Source organism: Microplitis demolitor, chromosome 5, assembly GCF_026212275.2.
Source record: "Microplitis demolitor isolate Queensland-Clemson2020A chromosome 5, iyMicDemo2.1a, whole genome shotgun sequence".
Classification (NCBI taxonomy): domain Eukaryota; kingdom Metazoa; phylum Arthropoda; class Insecta; order Hymenoptera; family Braconidae; genus Microplitis; species Microplitis demolitor.
This window is the reverse complement of record NC_068549.1, coordinates 6694202-6712591: the sequence shown is the minus strand read 5'-3', so window position 1 is coordinate 6712591 and position 18390 is coordinate 6694202. Positions and strand designations below refer to the sequence as shown.

Here is an 18390-nt window from a genome sequence, read left to right as displayed (position 1 = left end):
ACTAATTTTTTTCTGTTAATTTTATTGTCAGATTCATAAAATACTTATAATAATGATACATAAAAAATTAAAAATTACATATTTTTATACTTGACAATAGAAAATAAAATCAAATTTTCAAATAAAAACTGGAACTGTTAGTTGATAATAAAAAAAAAATAATGAACATTTATTATTCATGCTAAAAAAAGAAATTGTTTTTTTCAAAAATTGTAATGAGTTGTTAGATATATATGTGAACAAACATATATACACTAATATGTTAATGTATTATTATCGCTATTACGTGCATTTTTTATTATCTCTAATTCATTGCTCGTTAGTTTTTTTAATTTAAAAATCATAATGCTTTTATTAGTTTTTAAATCATTGAAAAGTTCATTGAGAAATTTTAATAATTTAATAATATTTTCATTTTCACAAATATCAAGAGGCGTTTTATTACCAACAAAATTTCTCACGTCGTAAGTTGCCCCATATTTTAACAATAATCTGACAATTCCTTCAAAACCATTTTTCGCCGCAACATGCATGCACGTCATTCCTCCAGCTGTTGTTTTGCAATCAATAAACGAATTTAATTTAGTATTATTCATTTCTTTTACGTGTTTCAGTAAAATGTCAACAATTATCTCATTGTTTTTTGAGACGGCACAATGCAATGGCGTATTGCCTTTGTTTGAACTTAAAGTGCAATTAGCGCCATTTTTTATCAAAAATTTAACAATATCTATATCACCATTATTAACTGCATAGTGTAAAAATGTAAATCCATTCTCATCTTTACTATTAATGTCCATTCCATTTTCTATTAAATATTTAATCAAATTCTTGTCATTGGCTGATTCAGAAATAATTTTATTTTCAATATTCTTCAGTTGATTTAAATCTCCAGTAGATTCTAATGCTCGTGAAATAGATGTTATATTTTTCGACAAAGTTAAGACATCAGGATGATTTGATCCAATAGCTATTTTCATTCGTTCAAAAGCTTCTTTAAAAACTTTCAATGCTTTAAAAACGTCGTTTCGTTTAAAAAGTATATTCCCCAGCTGAACTTGAGTGTTCAAAGTATCTAAATGATTAGATCCCAATATTTTCTTTTGGATATCGAGTACTTGTTGGCAGGAAGAAACTGCTTGGTCATAATTTTTTTGCAAAACATAAACTTCGACTTTATTGTGAAGAGCTCTCAAAGTGTCAGAATGATTTTGTCCTAAAACTTTCTTTCTCAACTGATAAACATCCTCATAAGTTTTCAAAGCTTCGTCATATTTTCCCTGATGAGCTAGTACTTTTGCTATATTATTTTGTACTACTAAAACTCTGGGATCATTAGCACCGAATTTAATTTTGTATTTTTTAAAAGTATCATAATTTATTTTTAAAGCTTCATCAAATTTATTTAAAGCCATTAATACTAATGCCATGTGAGATTGAGTGTAAAGTAACTTTTCGTCATTCGCATCCAGTAATACTTTTTGCTTCTCAAACGTATCTCTATAAATATCAATCGCTTCTTCATTTCTTCCTAATTTATAAAAAACTAAACCCATCATACTTCTAGTTTTTAATGTGTCTTTACTATCTACACCCAGCAATTTTGACTGTTTGCTATAAATTTCTTGATAAATCTTCAAAGCTTCTTCATAATTATGTAGAGAGCAATTTAATTGTGCGATTTCCAGTTTAATATCTAAACTTCCTAGATCATCAGGCCCTAAAATTTTTTTCTGCTTATCATAAATCGATTTAAATACAATCAAAGCTTCTGAATATTTCTCTTGAGCAGATAATTTATGAGCTTTATTTATATCTAATGAAATATTATTAAGAAATCCAAATTTAAGATTTTGAATATTCGGAAAATTATTATTAGCTGCTGCAACCATCAACGTTTCATTTTTGCTATTACGAGCATTAGTTATCATTTTTATATCAGAAGCTTTAATTTTTCTTAATTCTTTAATTACCGTCGTGTCACGAGCTTCTACTTGGAGAAATAATTGATCGATTACTTTTATAATTTTAATAATTTCTAATTTATCTGATAAGTCTACTGGTTTATTATTTTTACTAGTTTTAACATCGTAAATAGCGCCGTAGGATAGTAAAAGTTTAACAATATCAAGATGTCCAAATTTAGCAGCATAATGCAGAGGCGTGGAACCTTTTTTAGTTGCAATATTAGGATTCGCATGATTCATCAATAAGATGTTAACTATTTCTGTAAAACCATGCCAAGAAGCATAGTGTAATGGACTAAATAAATCTTTATCTACCACGTTAATTATCACTCCTTGATTAATCAAACTTTTACAATCATCTAAATTATTTTTATTGACAGCTTTAAATAAATCATCAATGACAGCTAATATTTTAATTACAGAATGATGAGTAGTCATTTCTCGTGGTGTTCTACTGATGTTGTCAAAAATATTGTAAGCCGCTCCATTATTCAACAAAATTTCAACAGTTTCTTTACATCCATAATGAGCAGCTATATGTAATGATGATATTCCATCTAGATCACGAATATTGACATCAACTTGCTGGCTTATTAAATATTCCACAACTTCTTTCTTATTTGATCCAGCAGCGAAATGCAACGGTGTTCGATATCGGTCACCCGAACTATTAATGTTCATTCCAATACTCAAAAAATATTCTACAATACTTTTGTGACCTTCTCGAGCCGCGATGTGAATAGGTTTAGAACCAAAAACATTGGTAGCATTAACATTTGCGCCTTTTTCAACTAAGTATTTTACAACATCTAAACACCCTTCCTGAGCCGCAATGTGTAGCATTGTAAAATTGTTTACTCCTTTATTATTTATTTTCATTTTAGTATGCTGAAACAATAATTTAACAATTTCAAGATGTCCTTTTGAAACTGCAAACTCTAAAGCTGTTCGTTTATCATCATCTTGAATATCCGGGTCTGCTTTGTTTTTCAACAAAGTATTAACGATGTCCGTGTATCCTTTGTCTGCTGCTTCAAAAAGTGGTGTTCCATGGAGACATTTAGCATTTACATCTACTTTATTAGCTATCAATGTCTCAACAATATTATTGTGGTTGGAACTAACTGCTAGATGTAACAAATTCATTTTTGTACCTTGGATTAAATCGTTCACATTAATATCTTTATGTTTTAGAAATATATCTACAATACTTTTGTGTCCAGACATCGTTGCTATTACTAAAGGCTGCATTACTCCGGCTTTTACATTTGCTCCGTGTTTAATTAGCTGTTTCACTATCTCTACATGATTTAATTTAGCCGCAATCATCAACGGAGTACGTCTTTGTTTATCAGCAATATCAACTGAATACTTTTCAAGTAAAATTTTAACAATTTCTTGATGGTTACCTTCAACAGCAGCATGAAGCGGAATTAGATCACTGCCAGCTTTAATATCAGTTTTAGTATCTACAGACAGTAAATATTTTACTACTTTTACATGGCCTTCAAACGCGCTTATATATAATGCTGAAGCTCCGTTAAAATCTGCAATGTTAACATCAGCACCGGCTTCTTTTAACATTTTAACAATTTCCTCATTTCCAGTACGAGCTGCTTCATGTAGTGAGGTCCCGCCATTAAAATTTTTACTATTTATATCAACACCTTGATCAATTAGAAGTTTAACAATATCTGCATGTCCATTATGTGAACTTACAGATAATGCAGTCATTCCTTCAATATCTTTTGAATTACAATTGGCACCTTTAGCTATCAAAACTTTAACGGCTTCTATTTGACCGTGTCTAGCTGCTACATGTAAAGGTGTTTGATTGTTATTATCTTTAATATTAATTGATGCACCATTATCCAATAACAATTTAGAATTTGCTCATTACCTTTTATACAAGCAAAATGTAATGGAGTAAAACCCTCAATATCTTTAACATCGAGTAGTGCTTTATTTTTTATTAAAACATCTACGAGTTCTAAATGCTGATACAAAGCAGCAAAATGTAACGGTGTCATTCTTCTTTTCGTTTGAATATTAACTTTTGCTCCATATTTTAATAAAAGTTTAAGAACATTGAGATGGCCATATTTAGCTGCATGATTTATTGCTGCATAATTATCCGGATTATAAATACTATTTAATTGAGCACCGTGTTGAAGTAAAATTTCCACTATTTTTTCACGCCCGGTTTCAACAGCATTATGCAGAGGTGTAAGTCCATCAACAGAAGCAATGTTAATATCAGCTTTGTTATAAATTAAAATTTTTACTACCTCTAAATGACCGTTGAGAGCTGCTTCATGCAAAGGTGTTTCATTTCTTCCTGTCTTGGTATTTACATCTGCTTTAAGATTGACTAAATACTTAACAAGATCTGTGTGTCCATGCTCAGAAGCTAAATGTAATATGGACTTATCATCAAATGATTTACTGTGATCTACGCTCTTTTCTTTTTTCAATAACACTCTCAAAACATCCTCATGGCCGTTCAATGCAGCGCAATGCAACGGCATATAGCCAGAATGATTAAAAATATTAATTTTACAATTATTTTTCAGTAAAATTTCAACTAACTCTCGGTGGCCCCGTTGAGCTGCTATATGCAATGGCGTTTCTCCATAATTATCTACGACGTCAATACTTGAAATTTTTTTCGATAAAAAAAATCTAACGATATCGGTTTGTCCATACTCGGCTGCTACATGTAAAGGACTTTGACCATTAATATCTTTTACATTGAATTCAACTTTTTGATCAAGAATAAATTTTATTATTTCACAGTTAGATCCTTTAGCAGCAAAATGCAGAGCAGTCCATAAGCGATTACTTCTACCATGAATATCGGCCCCCCTGGCTAAAGTATTTTTAAAAGTATCGAAATCGCCCCGCTCCAATGATTCAAACATAGCTTCTTGATTAATAACGGTCATTAAATCTTGTTGATATTTTGACTTTAATTCAGTTAAATTATTCTGTATTACTTTACCGACTTTTTTATTACACTCAATAACATTTTCCGTAGTAAGTTTAGTAGCATTTAAAAATATCACTATTGAAGAATCAAATAATAGAATGTCAATAAGAGCATTGCCGTGAGCTAAATGATTTCGCAAATTTTTTCCAATCAATAGAGGAGCTGACTTATCTAAGAGTAGATGATTATCAACTAAAATGTTTTTAGAACCATCTAAAATAGACATTATATCCAACACCAGCATTTCGATTACTGCCTGTAGTTTTTTATTCTTCTGATAAATAGTAAGATCCTCATTTAAATTATTACTTTCAATTATATTTTTCAGTGTCGACAATTTTAAAATGTACTCTTGTTTTGACCTTTCAGATGAATTTTTAGTTTCTTTTAAATTATCTACGTTATTTATTTTCTTCGAATCCCATGAATAATTACTTTTATACAACTTATCGCGTAATTCTTCAAGCCATTTCATATTATGCATACCAAATCCTATTCGAGTAAAAATAGTATTAATAACTTGCATTAAATAATCATACTGTTCAGGTGAAATTCTAGGTCCGCTACTACCTACTATATTAAATAGTGTGTTGAAAATAATTTTTTGACAATTTTTTAAATCAACATCTGGTGACATATTTAACAAAGCTCGATTAGCAAAATATTTTATTTCGTTGATACCATTATCATTTATATTATCGTCATTAATACGCTTACGCATCTCTTTTAACAGTAGTAGTTTAGAAGTATAATCTAAATCATTTTCTGAAGAATAAAGATGCTTCGACATTAGTTTTAATTTATCAAATAATAAACTTTCATAAGAAGTTTTATTTGTTATAATAGAATTTAATTTGTCGATTAATTTCTGTAAAGAATCATTTTCATAAAATTTGAATTTATCTTTAAACCAAGTAGAGTTTATTTCAAAATTGAAAGTTTCTAATGCACTTTTTATATCATTTCTAGTCTGACTCGAAGCAATAGTTTCTAAAAGTGTAGCAATATGATGAGTTCGAGTTTTGTAAAGAATATTTTTTATTACAGAACTAATTATTTTAGTTTCATTTTGAATGTTTGAAAAAAAATTACTCTTAGAATAATCATTTTCTATGTTAAGTCTTTGTGATTGAGAATTATTGTGAGATAATGAGTTACGTAGATCAATAATTATTTGTCGTATATTTGAAGGCAATGATGAGAGTAATAATTTACTTGTAAATTCTGACATTTTTGGCGACTCCCATGTATTCTTTACATATTCTCCAATAACTTGTAACGTTCTTGTTATAACTAATTGCCCTTCTTTTTCACTAGCATCCGCAGATAATGACAAGTCTAAATACTGATTAATTATTTCCAAAGAATAAGTGTCTCTTAGCTGCCTATAATCATCATATAATTCCTTAAACTCTGGACTAACTTTAACAATATCATCAATGCCTTTTTCACGAGTAAATTTTGGTAAAGTCAACAATCTATTAATTGAAATTTTATTAATAGTAATTTTTTCATTATCAAGTTTACGTGAAAAAATATCAAGATGACTTAGTAGTTTACTTTTACTTAAAAAAAAGTTAAAAATTGGCAATTTAGTTTTTTGTTCAGAATTAATGTACGCAATTAAACAAAATTCAATTTCTTCCCAAGGTAATTTACAATATGTTAATTTCATTTGACGTTTTAAAATATTTATATTCTGAACAATAAATCTTGCACGAAGAAAAAATTTTTCATCTAATTTATTTATATTAAAAAATTCAGCTTTAAGTAAATTTATATTATCAACCACCAATTCAATCCGCTCTATTATATCGCAATGAGAAATTTGTATACTTTTAATCTTATCCGAACTGTCAGAATAAAATCTATAATTAATCAATCGTTTTTCGACAAGCGTTATAACTTCATCTGATAATACAACATTTTTTAATTTTAATTCTTCATATGCTTGAGCAAGAAGTTCGTATACTTTATCTAAATTTATTAAATATTGGGAAGGCCACAAATCCAGAAGAGTTTCAATGAGCTTACAATTACCAACGCGTATAGCATAATAAAACGCATTGTGATTCTCTTCATCTTTATCCTCCAGGTCAATTAAACATTTGTCAATATTTGTGGTACTGTTTTCAACTATATATTTTAAAATCTGATATCTATTATATTTGCAAGCAAGAATAAAAAAATTATAATTTTTTAATGACTTATCAATGCTCTCGTTGAAATCCTGCAGGGTCTCCTTATCTTCAAAATCTTTGATGAGATCAAGTAATTTAAAGTATCGTTTAAAATTATTTGTGTCATCAGCTTTGGTGATAGTGTTAGCCACTTCAGTTGCAATTTGTGAATGAAGCTTTGCTGCATGAATTTTGTCATATTTTTTATACATCTCGATGAATTCTTCTTTTGAACAGGAAACGAGTGAGTAAAAGTCCGATAAGCTCGGAGCGTTCATATCGTTCTGCAAAGGCATCGTAACATATATGACAACAATGCTCTTGATAAAGTATCCGATTACTTAATTGATTTATTTAGTCATCAACTTATCAAATCTAAAAATATATTTAAGTATCAATTTATATACAAATGATACTGAAAGTAGTAAACATTCAAGAATTTTTTTATTTCTATAAACAAATTATTTAAAAAAATATACAGATTTTTAAAAGTTTTTTATATCTGATTTAAAAAAGTGATTAGAAAATATTAAAAAAAAATTTAATGTTTTTTAATCGTTCTGAATTTAAAATAAAAATTAAAAAGTATTCAAAGCGATTAAATAATTTTTCAGTGATTGAAAAGTATTTGGAAGTATTCAAAAAACAAAAAATTTAATGTTTTCAAATCATTCCAAATCTCACAACAATCAGAAAATTTGACTATTATTTAGTAATTAAAAATTATTGTAGTTTTTAGAAAATTGAATATCTTCGAATCTCCCCAAATAATCGAATAATGAATGATTTGAAACATTTTAAAACGACTATGCTTAAAAATTGGGAGAATTTAAAGCTTATGGAATTATTTAAAAGTATTAAAAAACTTTTTTTTAATATGTTCAAAATCACTTTTTTTAATCAGGAATAAACATTTAAAAACACTTTTTTTATAATATTGAATTTGTTTATTAAAAAATTATCAATTGTTTGCTGATTTAATTTTCATATATAAGGTATTCAGATATTATATAGTGAATAATTATCGTTTTATTACCTTATTGTTCAATACAACTGATTAAAAAAAGCCGGAACAAAATCTTGACTCAACATGCGGTGTAAGTTGAACTACGATGACGCCATCCAGTTACTGTAATGCAATCCCAAAACAAATGAAGACCGGAATATATAATTGCGCACTTAAAAAATAAACTCTTGTTATTATTATTAATATTATTTATGTTTTCGAATAATAATTATATTTTTAATTATTGAACAATTGAATTAGATATCAACTAACGAAAATAATTTAGCTATCTTCAATATGATTTTAAAAGTAGTAGATATTAGACAATTTTAATGTTTTAACGATTAACTTTTCATTGAAATAGATTTTTTAAAATATGCCGAAAAAAAATCTATCAAAATTCTTAAGATGCATTTTAAAAAAAATTTTTTTTTCAGTATTTAATCGTTTAATTTACAAAAGAAAAATTTAATTATTACCTTCAATATTATTTTATTCCGTCAATATATACATAGAGAATTAAAACCTTTTTCCATTTAATTATTTTTTTAAAAACACTAAACAGTACAATAATGTAATTAAAATTACAACGTAAAAAACAATTAAAATACCTGTTAGATAAATTTGAATAACGACGCGATCTTCTTTTGATACTGTAAGGTCTTAATTTTCATGCCTTCTAGTCGGAAGATTTTAAAATATTTTTATTCGATGGCAAAGTTAGGCGGGAGAATGCAAGTCCTGGACTCAAGCTTTGCGCTTGCTTAGAACAAAGTGTAGTGTACAATAATTTTCCCGCCTTAATTTTAAAAAATTGAATAAAGAAATAATGAATACATAAAACTTGACACTTTTTTATTGTAATTGAAAAATAATTGAAAATATTATTGATAACAACATTGATAATTTTATATAAAAAATATATCATAATTTTAGATATAAATAAATTTAGCTTGAGTACAAATAATTTATAGATCTATAGTCTAAAGATCATTATTTTTTTGCAGATGACATACTAGCAGTCAATATTATAAATTTTGAAAGCAGCTTACCGTCATATTGTATAGGTTGATTTATATTTGATTTATATTTTTTTTAATAAATTAAATATTTCCGTATATATTTTAAATAAAAAATAGGTATGTTTCAAAAGAAAAAAATAATTGATCTATAATTAGAAAAATACTTAATAAAAGTTTAATGAACTTTGAATTAGACAGAGTTGCACATTTTAACTTAGTAATTTATCTGACAAAATAAAAAATATTTAAAATTTTGAGTTTTCTTACACTTGTATTTTTGGATAAGAATTAAGTCGATTAATATTATATTAATTTGCTAATTCAAAAACGTTGTTTTAAATATTGTACAAAATAATACTTCTATTGTACTTTACAAAATATACAATTTTTTTTACAATATATCATATTTCTTGGATTATAAATTAAAATTTAAAAAACGCTGTAATAAATTATTTCTTTTAAAAAAAAATTTAACTTTCATCATCCATAGATATTTGTCCCATAACTTTAAGATCATCAGCAACTGAAAACTCACAACCGGTTGAACTAACAACCTCGCTGATGTCAACATTAGGAGCTAATTCAATTAATCGTAAGCCTTCGCCTTCAATAACTTCGAAAACAGCCAAATCCGTAATAATCAAATCGACACATTGTTGGCCTGAAAATAAAATATATTTACATGATTAACATATTAATTAAAGTACGCATTATAATACAATTTATATAAAAATAAATACCAGTGACGGGCAATGTACAAGCTTCCAAAATTTTAGGACTGCCATCACGAGCTGTGTGTTCCATCGTGACAACGACTTTTGTTCCTGCGGCAGAAACTAAGTCCATTGCTCCACCCATACCCTTGACCATCGATCCAGGAATCATCCAATTGGCTAAATCTCCATGCTTCGATACCTGCATGCCTCCAAGTATTGTCAAATGAATGTGACCACTGTACAAATAAAATTATAACTATGATATATAACGATCGTTTTTTTTTCCTGATAGCCACCATAACCGCAAGTTAACTTCAAGCTACGTCTGGAATCTAGTCAACTTAACAGCAAAAAGTTGCGGTTGACAGTAGATTGTCTGTAACTTGAATTGAATTTAAATAAAAATGTTACTGTCAGATGACATTAAGTTGATTGAAAGTTTCAATTTAAATTTATGGCAAGTTTTTTCTGTAAAATTACATTCAGTTTACGGTCGCAGATTTACATCAACTTGCACGCAGGTATTATCCAGTCAAGGCTTGCCAGAAACTTGTCGTTAAATTATCCGAAAATGTTTCTGCAGAAACTTGCTGAGCAAGATGGGACTATCAGGGTTATTTAAATTGAAACTGTGACTTTTTACCCTCTTATCATAGCAAAACTTTCATCACTGCCAAAGAAAGATGCACCGGGAGCAACAGTTACTGATTCTTTACCAGCATTTATTAAATCTGGGTCAACTTGATTTTCATCTGGATAAGGACCAAGACCCAAAATTCCATTTTCAGATTGAAGTGTCACATTCATGCCTTTCTTAATGTAATTAGCAGCTAACATTGGCATTCCAATACCTAAATTAACTATAGTCAAAAACAAAAAATTCGTTATCAAACACCTCTGGTGTAAAAGTTAATTAATAAAAGTGATTATTTGATAAATTGGTATCTTACCATACATTCCATCTTTAAATTCTAAAGCAGCGCGTCGAATAATTTTATCTCTAGCTTTACTTGCTGGCGTTGATTTTTTCGATTTTAATGAAGAACTAGTTTTTATTTTCTGTAAAAATTTAAATAATTGATAATGCAACTCTACTCAGTGTAATATTAAAATTAATAATTTATTTCTTACTTCAATACGCTTCTCATAATTACGTCCTTTGAAAATTCTATCTACATAAATTCCGGGTACGTGAATATTATCAGGATCAAGCTGACCGATTTCAACAATTTCTTCAGCCTCAACAATAGTAACTTTGGCAGCTTTACACATCACGGGATTAAAATTTCTTGCTGATTTATTGAAAATTAAATTTCCAGCTTTATCAGCTTTCCATGCCTTTATTAATGCAAAGTCTCCAGTAATAGCAGTTTCCATAACATAATTTCTTCCATCAAATTCTTGAAAATGTCTTGGTTCACCAGATATTTCAGGATTCCCATTAGCATCATATTTAATTACAACATTACCTTCTTGAATTATCGTTCCAAAACCAGTTGACGTAAAAAATGCTGGTATACCAGCACCTCCTGCTCTAATACGTTCTGCTAGAGTACCCTGTGGTGTTAATTCAACTTCAAGATTACCACCGAGATATTGTTTTTCAAATTCAGCATTTTCACCAACATAAGATGCAATCATTCGTTTTATTCTTTGCTGTGATAAAAGTATTCCCAAACCAAAATCATCAACACCAGCATTATTTGATACAACTGTTAGATTTTTACATCCTTTCTTACTGATTGCATTTATCAAATTCTCAGGTATACCACATAGTCCAAAACCACCCACTAATAATTTAGCACCATCAGGAATATCAGCTATAGCTTGATCAACAGATTTAAAATATTTTCCATCCCCAACTGGTGCTTTCAATTCTGTCGTATCAGTTTGCGTTTCATCAATGTCACTTTTTATTGAAAAATTAACAGCACATGTCTAAAAAAAAATAAATTAATTAAATTAGTAAACATTTAATAATAACAATGTTCAAGAGGCAATTATGATCACCACCATACTACATCAAGAATGATGTTGTCCCTCAAGTTGATGAAATAAGAGATTTGGGGATATATATTGAAAGCAAGCTAACATATGAAGAACATCTGAACAATATAGTTGCTAAGGCAAATAAAACTCTGGGCAGTCTGTTGAGGTCTAGTAGCGATTTCAAGCAGGATAGCACGTTAATCAAACTATTTTGCTCTTTAGTGAGACCAGTACTTGAATATGGATATGTTATATGGGATCCCATTTATAACAATCAGATTTTAAAATTGGAATCGGTTAAAAGAAAATTTTTAAGCCATATCAGATACCGCAATAGCAGGAAGGGAATCCTGTTGGACAGACATCAAGCCTATGAGTATACGGGACTGTCTTCCTTAGCTGATAGGAGAAAATATCTAACATTGTGTTGTGGGTTTAATATTATTAATGGGCATCTTGATGCCTCAGAGCTACTTGGTATGTTGGGTTTTGCAGTGCGAAATATAAACCTGAGATCTTATAGGATAATGTAAATTCCTTTAGTAAGATCAGGTTTTTCGACACGCTCTCCACTATACAGAATTTCAAAAATTATCAATGAAGATGCCACAGAAGTAGATTTTTTTGGAGCATCATTGGACAGTTGCAAAAAGAAAGCTAGAAGGGCAATTTTAAACTGAAAATTCTGGGCATGGTTTTTGTTTTTGTTACAGCTGTGTTGATGATAAATTATTCACACTTTGTATTATTTTTATTATTATTCCTATGTATAATTGCCGAGGGGCGTTTAAATAAATAAATAAATAAATAATAAATTTATATTAAAATGTCTGGAGACAAATAAACAAATAAATTTTATTTGTAAATTAGAGGTTATATATATTATTTACCTTATTTATTTGTAATTTATTTCTACAACCAGCTCCAAATCTAATATATATATTTCTACTGATTATACCTAACACCATTATTAATAATCAATTTTTAAACGTCCTATTTTATATATTTATTATCTCTTTAATTGAAATATATTAAGTGTACAAACGTCTTGCCACTTGACCGGTAAAATAAAGACTGAGAACTGAAGCTCAACTGATTAATTTCCTCTACAATCAAATTAAATATATGTCAGAAACACATGTATATTTACAAATCGATTATTATTATACTTTTATAAGGTTGAGTAACTTCTGTAAAATGATAAATTTTTTTTTCATTTTTAATTTAAGTGATAAAATTTATTATGATTGTGAATGTAGCAAACTGGCAATTATTGTAATTTTGAAATAAATGAACGAAATTTATATCAAATAAAAGTAAAAAAATGCACATTTGTAAAATTTAAAATTGGTATGCGCATTTTTTTAAATTTTTATCTTTTTAACATGTCAACTACGTTTACACTCAAATTTAATGATCATAAAGTTAGCAGGCAATTAAAAATATTTGGATTTTTTTTTCAATAAATAAATTACAATAAAATGAAAAGCTAAAAATATGCACTTGTAAAAAATTCAAAAAACTACAGGTGCAATTTTTTAAAATGTTTTTTTTATTATTTACCGCTAAAAAAAAATCTAACAATTTTTAGACGTTATTAAACTGACTTCAGTCTCATTCAAATTTATTTAATTTAAAATTTAAAAAAACCGGCTTACAGTGTTTGAGGTCAACAAAGTTACTCATTTAATTTAAAAAACTTATACGATCAAAGCCTCTATCCTGATACCAGATAAATAAATACTCGTTCTTATTTTTTATATTTTTCGTTATTTAGTAATAAATTAAAGAAAAGAAAATAATTGTTATGATGTTTATGAAAACATGCCACATTTATCTTCCATAGATTACGTTTGTTATATTAATGTATATATATATATATATATAATAATAATGTCAGTAATTCATATTTTTTAATTTATTATAAATAATTATTATTATTCATTTATTTATATTTACAAATTAAAAATTAAAGTACAACAAATTTGATAAAATAAATATCAGTACATATGAATGTAAAAAAAAACGTAAAATTATAATTATATTTCAAATATTTACTATTATATTTTTATTAAATATTGTTATTTTAATCTTTTAACTTTTTTATAAAACACAAAGTAAATATTGCTTCTGAAAATAAAAAGTAAAGAATAATATTATAAGAAGAAAAAATAATTAAATTAAGATATAAATAAATTATTTGATGTACCATGATAAATAGCTGAATTGATATAAACATGTATGGCAGATATATTATTTTTTATGCTAAAGTTAAATTATATATAATCTTATTATTATTGTATAAAGTAAAATTTATTTTTATTATCAAAAACGACCACTTCTTGCATCTGTAATTGCACCCCACAACTCAATAACAAAATCATCACTAAAGCCAAAAGCTTCTAGATCAGAATTATCAATAGCTTCTGCAAAATCCATACTATTGGACTTTCCCTCAGATAATTCCCAAATTTGTGTTGCTAATTCATTATCATTTATACCCATAAAACTTTCAAGAATGTCATTTATTTTTTCAACCCCAATTGTTGATGAATCATCAACCTGAAAACAATAAATAAAAAAATAGAATTTATAAATTTATTTTCATGATACCAGCATTGAAACTTTAAAATTCAGTGTCTCTACACTCAGTCAAAACAAACCGATGCTGCAAACCACTGCTAGCGAATTCGTAATTCACAAATATCTGCAAACAGCAGGCAGAAACATGCGTATTTCTTCGCAAGGGAAGAAACACAATTGTTTCTGCTCGTTGTTAGTTATACTTAATGTTCATTTGCAGCCTTATTATCACATCATCGGCTTGAGATTAATTTGTTTCTTACTGGCTGCTAATACTGAAACTTTAAGTTCCGATGCAGATAATCATGAAAAATATTGTTTATAACCCAGGATGACACACAATTTCAAATTGCGAGTGATGTCAGCCAACTTCACCGTAGTCTGAAATCGTTTGGTTTCATCCCTTGTCACACAATATACTATTAAATGGCGGAAGGAAAAAATAAAATACCTGTTGAATTTGAGTACTGCCATCAGCTTTAAACCTCAGTGTTTCTTTTCCAGAGCCATATCCAGATTTTTTACCTTTTTTGATATCACCTCTAGGTCCAATACTACCAAATCCACTTCTTTGAGGTTCTATTAATCTCAAAGTAAATGTAGAGCCCTTAGGTATCTCTTTTAACATTTTAGCAACTTCATAATGTCGTCTACCAACTAAATTTTCAGAGTTTATTCGCTCTATATGATCACCTACTTGTATTACTTTAATTTTATCAATTACTGAGCCTTCTTTTATTCGTTTTATAAACGCGTAACCGGCTCCATTATCAGTAATCGTTAATCCTAATGCGTCTTCTGTTTTTATCAATTCGATTTCTTTCGGTCGACCTGAAATTTCAAAAATAATGAAATATTGTTGTTATTTATTTTTTTAAATTAAAATAATTTATGTTATTTACTTTTTCGATGAGCAAATATAAAATCATCTAATCCTATTTGTCCGCCCAATAATTCAGACATCTCGACCTTGGGGGTATTCAGTGTACAGAAAAGAATCTAAAATAATACAATTTTTATAATATAAAACAATACTAATTTTATATAAATAATTTCATTAAATTTATCTTTGGAAAGTAGTATTTTACTATAAAATACCATAAGTTACTGCGAATTTGCCGAATTTTACGGTAATTTACGGTAAAATACGACAAAATACCACAATTTGCTGTAATTTGCAGTATTCAGGCGAACTACCGTAAAATACGGTATTGTCAGTAGAATACCGCAGTATTTTCGAAATTTTGCCGTAAATTTACCATATTTTTTGGTAATCGGGACAACTACCCCTAAATTACCGTAAAATATTACAGTATTGTTGCAATTTTGCTGTAAATTCTCCGCTCTTTGTGGTATCCAGATTTGCGGTAAATGATTATAATTTAACCGCAAATTTGCCATAATTCAGGGTAAAAATACCGTATTTTACGGTAATTCTTCTGAATGTCCTAAATACGCTAAGCAATTCATTTTTTAAAATAAGTTAGTATTAAAATCGTGGTCAGTCTAATTAACTTCTCATGTGAATTAATTATCCAATGTCTTAATAATTATTAATAAATTAAATCAATTGATAATAAATATATTTTTGATTATAAAAATGAAGTAATAAGTTTATTTTAAATTTATATTAATAAATAAAATTTTTTGTCACGATAATGTATAATCGCGACGAGAAATTCTGTGAAACATATTAAGCCGAAGCCGAATGATAAATTGCGCAATTTATTTGCATTACTAAGTGTGTTAACAAGTAACTGTTAAAATCATTGACCTATCTAAACTGTTTCGACATATATATTTATTACGGCACAATATCACAGTGATGCAATTAATTTAAATTAAAAAGTAGAAATCAATTAAAAACAATGATAATAACAAATATAAAGAGAGAGGAGAAAGGCTTAGGAGTGTAAAAATTGTTAAGTAAATTTAGAATCCAGAGGGATATCCGGAACGCAGGCAGGGTCATGAACCATGACCAATGTTTCCGGTATCAAATAATGCTGATGTATGATGTTGATGATGATGTGCTTCTAATATATCAACACGACTATGCAGACAGTACAACAAGTAATTATTGTAAAACAAGATTTTCGTATTACGATTTAAAAGTAGTAAAGATAAAACAATAGTTATAAAGATAAAACTTACTTCACTTGTCGGTATATCGTAGCACTCAGCTATTTTCTGATAAAGTTCACGTACATTTTTAAAACCCGATATAAATCCCGTTGGACTACCATGTGCTAACTGACAGCGAAAGACCAGATGTGTTTTACTTGAGTTTTGATTATCATCTGTTGACTCTGTTTGATCTTGATGACCGAACTTGTCCCGTTTACCAGTTCCATTTATATTGTTGTTGCTACTACTACTGCTACTCACGGTTTTATGACCTTCATGATTATGAGCTCCGTTACCAGTAGTCTTCTCTTGTGCAACAGGACTCTTTGACATTGTCTTGGATTTAAATAATGGCATTTTCCTAAGAATAAAATATAGAAACAAATAAATAATGTAATATAAATATTGTTTTTAATATTTTTAAATAATTATTTATTGTATAGTTTAATGATAATTATACCGTAACATTTTAATACTGTAAACGTCATTGCTTCAATCACAAAATAATAATTAACTATTAGTTTATTTACTATTTAATAAAAATTATAATTAGTGAATTAAATATCCTGCAATGTATAATAATCAAGACCTATGATTGTTTAATGTATCATATAAGTTTCTGCATCAGTAAACAAATGGAGGAAGTATTATATCTTTACAGAAAACAGCATGATCATTTAAATTTTTTTTATTTTACTTTACTCTTTATATTTTAATTCAAAATACATTTATAAAATATTTTCATTTCTTCTTAACTTCACAAATATTATATATAAATATGTATATATTTAAATTTAGTTAATATGACTAACGTGAGTTAATGGTATTTTTTTATGAATGTAATAAATTATTCTTATCTTTAAAATTACAATTGATAATGCTCCAATGTGTATTTAATTGTTTTAATAAAAAAAAATAAAATAAATATACATACGTTGTAATTGATCTGATGAAAAGTACTGTTAAATGTAATAAACTGTTGAAGTAAACTAATTAAAAACCATTGCACGTAAATTTAGAGCCGTGTACATAAATGTATTCCATAATAGATTGTGTAAAATTATACTGTACGAACAAAAAACTAAATATGTCTTATCGTTTTTATCTTCATGACTATGCTGAGTTTATCAGAGATCTGTTATCATATCCAACAATAATTTAATTTTTTCTTTTTCATTGCACTTGTAACTATTACGTTGTAAGATTATTAGTTAAATATCTATATAATTATTTTTAAATAATTTTAAAAAAACCAACAAAAATTATAGACATTTTGTTTTATAAAATATAATGTATGTAACGTTATTAAGAAAACACTTGTTCAACTCAACAAGATAAACCAGTAAATGGTTTTTTTTTATTGTACTTTAATTTTAATACACGGTTTAACAATTGTAGTCTAATAAAAAGCATACAATATATAAAACTACTAGTTGTTTCATGACCCTCTCATGTATCTCTCACGATCAAGTTCCCCACCAACTACAGAACTTGGTACGTGGTACATAGTTGTATGTACCTCACCTTACTCCCTCTCAATTTTTCTTATTCTCTCAACCGTTTCAACTCTCAACACACAACAGCCATAATTTACTCATTACTCTTAAAAAAAAAAAAAAAAAAAAAAAAATAACAATTAAATTCATTATTAATGAATTACAATAGCTCGTTCATTAATTAGCACCATTGGAAATTAAATTTAAATCAATTAGAAATCGTAATTTTTAATAGTGAGCAAATATTTATTTTATAAACTATTACGAATGTCATTTAATTATTACAGAGAAAAATATTAGTACAAAAAAAAAAAC

At 27.6% G+C, this 18390-nt stretch overlaps 3 protein-coding genes across 3 annotated transcripts; all 3 read right to left on the bottom strand.

Annotated features, from left to right (window-relative positions):
• Positions 1-157: 157 nt before the first annotated feature.
• Positions 158-9011, bottom strand: LOC103572057 (uncharacterized). The gene is given in 4 exon segments (XM_053739166.1): positions 158-3840; positions 3843-7511; positions 8173-8265; positions 8622-9011. Coding segments are annotated over 2 exon segments (7176 nt in total). The 5' UTR covers positions 7433-7511; positions 8173-8265; positions 8622-9011; the 3' UTR covers positions 158-254.
• Positions 9012-9352: 341 nt separating this feature from the next.
• On the bottom strand, positions 9353-12973 carry LOC103572049 (succinyl-CoA:3-ketoacid-coenzyme A transferase, mitochondrial). Its single transcript, XM_008550440.3, has 6 exons — positions 12760-12973; positions 11012-11818; positions 10831-10939; positions 10524-10740; positions 9905-10116; positions 9353-9825 (listed from the first exon to the last, which is right to left on the bottom strand). The coding sequence occupies exons 1-6, from the start codon at positions 12835-12837 to the stop codon at positions 9635-9637; spliced, it is 1614 nt and encodes a 537-aa protein (XP_008548662.1). The 5' UTR covers positions 12838-12973; the 3' UTR covers positions 9353-9634.
• Positions 12974-13991: 1018 nt separating this feature from the next.
• Positions 13992-18132, bottom strand: LOC103572050 (PDZ domain-containing protein GIPC3). Its single transcript, XM_008550441.3, has 5 exons — positions 17514-18132; positions 16607-16940; positions 15355-15451; positions 14904-15283; positions 13992-14431 (listed from the first exon to the last, which is right to left on the bottom strand). The coding sequence occupies exons 2-5, from the start codon at positions 16934-16936 to the stop codon at positions 14195-14197; spliced, it is 1044 nt and encodes a 347-aa protein (XP_008548663.1). The 5' UTR covers positions 16937-16940; positions 17514-18132; the 3' UTR covers positions 13992-14194.
• Between the last annotated feature and the right edge of the window lie 258 nt (positions 18133-18390).

Bases quoted from the DNA above. Each gene is read 5' to 3' on its own strand.
- LOC103572049 (XM_008550440.3), bottom strand. From the start codon at position 12,837: ATGGTGTTAGGTATAATCAGTAGAAATATATATATTAGATTTGGAGCT. The intron at 11,819-12,759 runs GTAAATAATATA...ATTTTTTTTTAG, and splicing joins ATAAATTACAAATAAATAAG to ACATGTGCTGTTAATTTTTC. The intron at 9,826-9,904 runs GTATTTATTTTT...TTTTATTTTCAG, and splicing joins TTGTACATTGCCCGTCACTG to GCCAACAATGTGTCGATTTG.
- LOC103572050 (XM_008550441.3), bottom strand. From the start codon at position 16,936: ATGCCATTATTTAAATCCAAGACAATGTCAAAGAGTCCTGTTGCACAA. The intron at 15,452-16,606 runs GTAAGTTTTATC...GTATTATTTTAG, and splicing joins ACGATATACCGACAAGTGAA to ATTCTTTTCTGTACACTGAA. The intron at 14,432-14,903 runs GTATTTTATTTT...TATTGTTTTCAG, and splicing joins GCAGTACTCAAATTCAACAG to GTTGATGATTCATCAACAAT.